Source organism: Eupeodes corollae, chromosome 1 (genome assembly GCF_945859685.1).
Source record: "Eupeodes corollae chromosome 1, idEupCoro1.1, whole genome shotgun sequence".
Classification (NCBI taxonomy): domain Eukaryota; kingdom Metazoa; phylum Arthropoda; class Insecta; order Diptera; family Syrphidae; genus Eupeodes; species Eupeodes corollae.
This window is the reverse complement of record NC_079147.1, coordinates 243453899-243461508: the sequence shown is the minus strand read 5'-3', so window position 1 is coordinate 243461508 and position 7610 is coordinate 243453899. Positions and strand designations below refer to the sequence as shown.

Genomic DNA, 7610 nt, shown 5'->3' with positions numbered 1-7610 from the left:
AAAGACCGCATCTCATTCGGTAGATTTTTATTTTTGCAAAAAACAGTTTATCAACTTTATCTAAAATGTAAGTTACAAATTGCCAAAAATGTTTGACTTCGTAGCATATCTACATTATTTCTGAGGTAAAATCATGTTTCTTAAATATTTGCGGTGACAATAATGTTATCTTTTGAAGGTCAACATAAGGGAACTATATGGCAAGTATTGCATTCGTGAAAAATGTTGAACTAGGTAGTAGAGAATTCTAAAAAGTTGGTCCTCTGAACTGATCTGTCTGTTTGTCTGTCTGTCTTAGCCCCTACAGCTAAAACTTTTGGGTCGATTGAGTTCAAACTTCGCGTTTTTTTCTTTCTTTTTAAAAGAAGAAAAGTATGAGTAATTCACATACAAATTTAATGGCCGAGAAACGAAAATTCGAATTTGCGTAGTTTTGTTTTCTTAACTTGGCTTCTTTTAACAAACAAAATTTGTATTGCTTGATAATATTTGTTGATCAAAAATGTCATTGTTTTCTTTTTGGGTTTAAGAAAAATACAATTTTGTTTTCAAAATTCGATATCTCGAAAATGGGTCAAAATTATGTACGAAAATCAAATGTTGAACAAATTTTAAGCTTTAAATAACTGAGCACGAAAAATACTTTTAAACTAAACTTGAAAAATTGTATACATTCAAAATTAACGATTTTCGAAAAAAAATTAATAGACCAAGTTTTTTTTTAATTAATTGAATGGTATTTAAACTTTTGCCGAACAAAGTTTTGCATAGGCATGTAAAGTCTTTGGATATAGGAAGAACTTTTTTAATATTCAGTAAAAAACCACTCACTTGTTTTTTTTTTTTTTAAATGACATTCTATAATGATCTGAAAAACAACATTTATATTTGAATCCATATATCTTTGCTGGTTCTTAAGATATGCCCGACGATAAAAGGTATCTCGAACATTCGGATGTATGAAAGTACGTATACACACGAACACATAGAAATCTCTTGAAAAACCATTGATTTAGCTTCTAGAGACATCGAAAGGCAGATAAATGTCAAAATTGCATCCTTTACAATAACTTTATGTGGAAAGCTAATAATGACTTTAACGAGAAGCATCGATTGATGCTTTTGGATCTCATTTAGATTGGTAACCTCGCATATTAAAAGTTTGTGTCTAATTTTTTTGTGACCTTATCCTGACCCATTTATTCAGAAACATTTCTCAGCGATGAGAATTATTTTTCCATAAAAACCAGACTCAGTTTCTAACTGCTCCAGACCAGATTTCATTCAGCTAACATACGACATTTCCTTCAGTTCATAGTATATCAACCTTTTTAAAAATTGTATACCAGTTCCGATACAAAATTACCAAGTAGTCTCTGAAATGCCAACTTCTTGACAGAAACTACCTCGGATTGTCCTGTACACTATAACGTACTGTAGAGATGTTTTGTTGACGTACGGATTTGAGTTGATAGTTTACTAAACCGTTAGACTATTCCACCTGAAAGTTCTCTCGGTAAGACGATTCCATCGACCATAAAATGAGTGAAACTTTTGGATGCTGGCCCAAAGCCATTTTGATGAAGAAAAGGTTTTTTTTTAGATTTGGTGGTGTGTTATTGAACGTTACACCCGTTCAAATAGATATTCACTATTAACTATCAAAGATCTTATTGAAATACCCTTACCATTAATAAGGTATGAACAATTTTTTAATTGAATAGGTATAAACATAACGAGGATTGAAGATTCCTACAAAGTTGCTCCAATAAATTTGTGCATCAGTAATTTCACATTGTGATAAGATTCCTATTTTTAGCCTTAAAATTGGTAAAATGGTTTTAAAGTTATTTTTGTATAGTACTATGGAACTCTTAAAATTCTTTAAAACGGGTTATCCATTTTACGGTTTCAAAAGCGTAGAATTTGAATTCAACATCTGTCAAACTAAGTTCTTAAAACAATTTTTTTTTCAATTGAAGGCTGACATTTAAGAAAATGTATCGCTTTTTTAAGAGAAGATTATAGTTTACGTAATCGTCCAACTACGCAAGCAATTGCCAAAATTGTGAAAAAATTTGAAGAGACTGGATTGGTTACAGATAGTGTAAGGCCGGTGTATCATCGTTTCGCTCGTACCCAAATGTGTCGACCCCTCGTCGTTCTCAGGAATTAGGACTGTCTTACGGCACATTGTGGCGTATTTTGAATTTGGATCTACACCTATATCCATAAAAAGCCCAGCTCACAAATAAACTGAAGCCAGATGACCATTCACAACGTCGTAATGGGTGCTTGAACAACAAGAGGTGGACGGTGATTTTTTGAACAACATTTTTTTCAGCGACGAAGCACATTTCTCACTCGTGGCTATGTTAATAAACAAAATTGTTGAATTTGGGGTTCTAAGAATCTTCAAGTAATTAAAGACAGGCCAAAACATCCACAAAAATTCAATGTTTGGTCTGCTCTTTGCTAAAGAGGTGTTATTGGACCTAACTTCTTCGAAAACGACGATGAAACGAAGTAACAAACGTCATAATATAATCGGTTTTTTTTCCTGCTATTGAAGAATACGACTTACAGAATGTTGTTTTAACCAGACGGTGCCACATGCCACACAACACAAACGAATGTGGCTTTATTGGAAGAGAAATTTGCTGGCCGCGTAATTTCTCGTCGTGGCGATATCAACTGGCCACCAAGATCACGTGATTTGACACCATTGGACTGCATTTTGTGGGGCTACGCAAAAGACGCAGAAAGTCATTAACTCTTGAGCACTTAATAAACAAATTATCTTTAAAGAATCGATGATTGCAACAATTCGCGTGGTAATCATTTAAATGTTGTAGTTTTCCACACATAATGTCAACGTTGAAACTTTATAATAAAAAAGATAAAAACCTTGTATGTGTTTTATTTACGTTTACTTTTGAAACCGCAAAATGGATAACCATATAAAGAGCTTAGACTGGGAGAAAAAACATACATTTGATTTAAAAAAAAAAATCCCCTTAAAAATTTCCTTTAATAGTTGCTTGTTTATATTTTCAATCAATATCAAAATTTCAACTCGATTTTTTTTCAGAAGAACTGTGTTTATGTTATCCTGTCAAATTTAAAGGTTTCTGTGATTTTGTGTTTAAGCTTAGAAAGAATTAAATTCCTGAATTTTGTGTTGGTCGTTTTTATATGTTAAAATGCACGGTACGTGATTTTATAATTCCAAAGCTAAAATTGAAATATAAACACTTAAATTTGTGGGACGTAAACTTTCAATATCATTTTTTGAAGGCTTTACATTTCCGAAGACGCTTTAGTCATAAACTGTACTCAGTCTTACTTGAAGCAGTAAAAAATATAAAGCTCTGTAGACTCCGGTGGCTTCCAGTCCTTACAAGTCAGACGAAAAGGAGTCTTCTGTAGGTGGTTTTATGGTAGGGGCAGCTTGGCAGACTATACTAACGCTAGAGAAATGGAGTAGATCAGAGTGCCCGAACCTTGGAGTTTTGTATTGGCAGAGTTAAAAAAAGTTATACTAATAATATAGAGAATTTTTTGGAAAAACACTCGAAATATTTACATTGGGAAAAGTAATCAGGTATTTTACACTGAGCGATTGTAAAAATCGAATGTGTTCGCCAATAGTATTGAAATAAAATTCTGTCTTGAAAATTAAGTCCTTAATCGATTTCCGTAGTTCAATGCAAAATAAAACAAAATTACTTCAAATTGAATTTTTATTAAAAGCAGAAAGAATAAATATGTGTATATTTTTAACAATTATTTTATTTATAAAATTTTCATTTTCTTTATAATAAAAAAGGATTTTCGTTAGCACCATTCAATTTGATTGAAATTTTATAATACAATTTTCGAATTTTCAATTTAAATATTTAAAATAATGATTTTTCATACAAAATGGAATGCTTTTGCTTCTTGGCTTATTTTGTTTTTTTTTTTTTGTTTCTAATACAATTTTTAATAGTACCCATGTTATGAAAACAAAAAATTATGAAAAATTATATTTCTTCTTTTTTTCTCTAAAAAAAATTTTATTTACAATAAACAAAAAATTTGCTAAATTAAATCTAATACAAAAAAGTAGATATTGCATTTTAATAAAATATTTTCCTTAAACATTAAGTAAAATAATAAATAGTAAGAATAAAACTGGGATTTTTTGTTGTGTTTCTTTGTTCATATTTTTTGTTCAATATAAAATTAAAAATTAAAAAAAAACTTAATTTATAAACAAAAGAGAAAAATAAAATATCTTTTTATATACTGATATTTCTATTCAGATTTTTCAATTAAATAATGCCTTTGCTTGTTTGTTTTTTATTAATTTGTTGCTTAATTTAAAACAAATTGTATAAGTTAAAAATATTGCTAATTTTTTTATAAACTTATACAAAAAAAATTGTGTAAAAATTAATGTATATAAATAATAAAACAAAACAAATGTACAAAATTGTTTTACTGGCCTCTTAATTGAGATTTTTCGTTCTTAAATAATAATAAAAAAATAAAAATGAGAATAATAAAATAATTGTGTAAACTTAAATACTTAGTTTATAAAATATATAATTTTTTATTTAATATTTAAAACCCTTAAAAATAATTTATCATTTTAATAAACTGGTTCATTCTGTTAACTGGCTATAGTATACTGGCAATTAAGTTCCGTTTTTTTTTAACTGTTTCTTTTGTATAAAAAATATATACCTACATAATATCATTGCCACGCCCCCTCGTATTTATTTATTTATATAGATATCGATTTGGCTGCTGGCACAACTGGCTATAAAAATACAAAAAAGAAAATTCTTTGAATTTATTTAAATCTTCTTCCTCATTCCTTGGTTTCTTCAACATTTCGCTAACTAAAATAAATAATTTATAAAATTGAAGATCAATAGAGTATATAGTTGAACAATTAATCAAACGAAACAGAAATATATAGTAGTATGGTAGAATAAGAGAGACAGAGACATAGACAGAAATATAGAGATGATGAATGTCGTTTTGAGTAAAGTATAGTGAAGTGATTGATTGATTGATTGATTGGTGTCAGTGGCGGCGCATGTGCAGTGAAAGGTGATCAGATCGGCTAAACGATCGTGTACAAAGTTTACATCGGAACGGCTTCACGCCCGTGTGTTTGCGGAAGTGTCGAGTAAGCTCATCGGAACGCGCAAAACGCCATATGCAGCCCTCCCAAGTGCATACATATGGCTTTTCACCTAAAACAATAAAAACAAATTTCATATAACTGACATATAGATGGCGTCTTTTGTGAAAAAAAAAACTTACCCGTATGTGTTCTCTTGTGAGCCTTTAGATGGGAACTTTTCGTATAGACCTTATCACAACCCTCAGTGTCGCATTTGTGCACTTTGCGGTTTTTCGAGAGATCACTACCATTGGCACTTGTATCGTCTGCCCTGCTGAACGCTCCACTACCCAGCATACCCCCTCCTCCACCCACAATACTGCTGAAGGCACTTTTACGATTGCCACATGCATTCCCTGTCGAAGTAGTAAACGAACTGTACGAAGGATTGAGGGCCTGTGAAGCAGCCGCCATTACCTTCCACGGCGAGGAAGAAGAAGACGAAGACCCCGACGATGGGACAACTGAGCTTAATCTACTAATGGCAGGATTTGAAGTTGGACTACTATTGCTGTAGCTTCTAGCTGATACTGGAGTTATGGAAAGTGCTGTTGGTATCGTTGCTGCTCTCGGTGAGATCGGTGGCGGTCGCTCGGGATATTTGTACGGATTTTTAAAAAGACTCAGCAAACTGAATTTTCTATCGTAATCATGAAATATGGATCGGGATGCTGCAGCGGCAGCAGCAGCTGCTGCTGTCGATGAAGTTAGGGACGATCCTGTCATGTTATTATTGTAATTGTAATGATTGTTATTGGCATAGCTTATGTTGTTGTTGTTAGTTTCGTCCTTGAAACGTCGATAAGTAAAGAGGAAGGGTGAAGCTGCAAGCAATGGAGGTATGGGACGCTTAGATGATGCAGACGCTGATGCAGTTGAGGAGAACGCCGACGATGACGAGTTGAGCGAGTAATTTTGATGTAGTGCTGATGTAGATGATGTGAATGATGACGCTGATGCAGATGATTTGTGATGCACATGGTGGTGGGATCCTATTTAAAGAAAGAAAAATACACAAATTAATAAAATAGAAATATTTTAAATCAGTTTGTTAAGTTTAGTTATACAAAAATGTACAGGGTCTTAAGAAAGTTGGATCTGTATATTAACCATTCTTGTCTTGTGGTCTGGAAATTTTATTCTGGTTTTTGGCAATCCCCAAAACATCAACCTTACGGACAAAAATATCGGTTTTAATTTTTCGATTTCGAAAGTGAGACTAAGTAAAAAGCACACAGCGATACAATTTTAATGAACATTTTATTTTCTTAAAAAATTTGGATCATTTAAATGATCACCTCAGGAAGATTCACAGCATGTTATCCTTTTGAGGTAATTTACTGCATTCATTATTGTCGTGCATTTTGGGCGGAATGCATCGTTATTCTCCTTAAAATCAGGCTTAATCGCGTAGCGTCACAGATTAAAATCGAATAGGTTAAAATTCCATGTCTTGGTGGCTATTTTCGTCTAAGCATGAAATTACGTGAGGAGGAAACTTGTCACACTGTAAGCCCATAGTTTACAAAAATTAAGACAGATACTTGTTAATACAGATGGACATCTTCGGGAAGAACATTTAGAACGAGCTGACTCACAATCTGGGGCTCCACATTAGTGAAAGACAAAACAAGGCCACGGTGGCGTCGTCGACTGCTAGAAGAACGGTTGTTCAAAGATATGTATCGCATCAAACATTTGAAGTAGCGCAATTCATAAAATACCTATGGTTAATAGTAGCAGTCCATAAGAACATAGTGGATTAAATAGTCGTTCGGCTGCTTAAAGCCTACTATTACCTTTTTTAATTCAAAAACCTTACGAAAACTTCAAAGCTGTTTTAGTACTCGCATAGGTCTCATATGGATCCGAAGCCTGGTTGCTAAGTTAAAGACCATCCAACTTCTAATACACTTTCGATAGAAAAGCCTTACGAATAATTATTGGAACCTTGTGTGAGAAAGGAAGATTCCAGAGAAGCTTCAATCATGAACTGTAAGCAATCTGCCTCGAAAAAGATATCATAAACAAAAAAAAGTGCAGTAGACTCTAGTGGGCTATCACCGACACCGAGCTCTCATGAACGAAGAAGAATCTTCTTATATTAGTAGAATTTATGAAAGGTGACAGAGTCATAGACGCTGATGCCGGAAACCAGGATGCCTATAATGATTTATTTATTCGCAAAAGTACCAACCAAAGGACCCTTTACACGCATAGGATCTGAATATTAGTTAGGACTCAATTTCTTACAATAGGGTTTTAAATTGACGCGGCTAGATTTTGGCACCCCGTGGCGGCCTTTTTGTTTTGATGACATCTCTTATCTGTTATTCAGTTACTTATGCCAAATTATCATGCCAAGTTACACGATTTAACAGCACATTCGAATGATTAAATTTTATTATTAAAATTAGTGTTCGGTAACGCA

General features: G+C 32.8%; 1 protein-coding gene across 2 annotated transcripts in view; it reads right to left on the bottom strand.

The window, feature by feature from the left end:
• Positions 1 to 4176: 4176 nt before the first annotated feature.
• The window catches only part of LOC129943278 (Krueppel-like factor 6), a 240615-nt gene continuing 237181 nt past the window's right edge, over positions 4177 to 7610 (bottom strand). For both annotated transcript variants that reach the window (XM_056052599.1, XM_056052598.1), the window contains 2 exons: positions 5320 to 6171; positions 4177 to 5249 (listed from right to left, as the gene is read on the bottom strand). In XM_056052599.1, coding sequence (XP_055908574.1) covers positions 5077 to 5249; positions 5320 to 6171 — 1025 coding nt within the window. In that variant the 3' untranslated portion in view covers positions 4177 to 5076. The remainder of the gene's footprint in view (positions 5250 to 5319; positions 6172 to 7610) is intronic.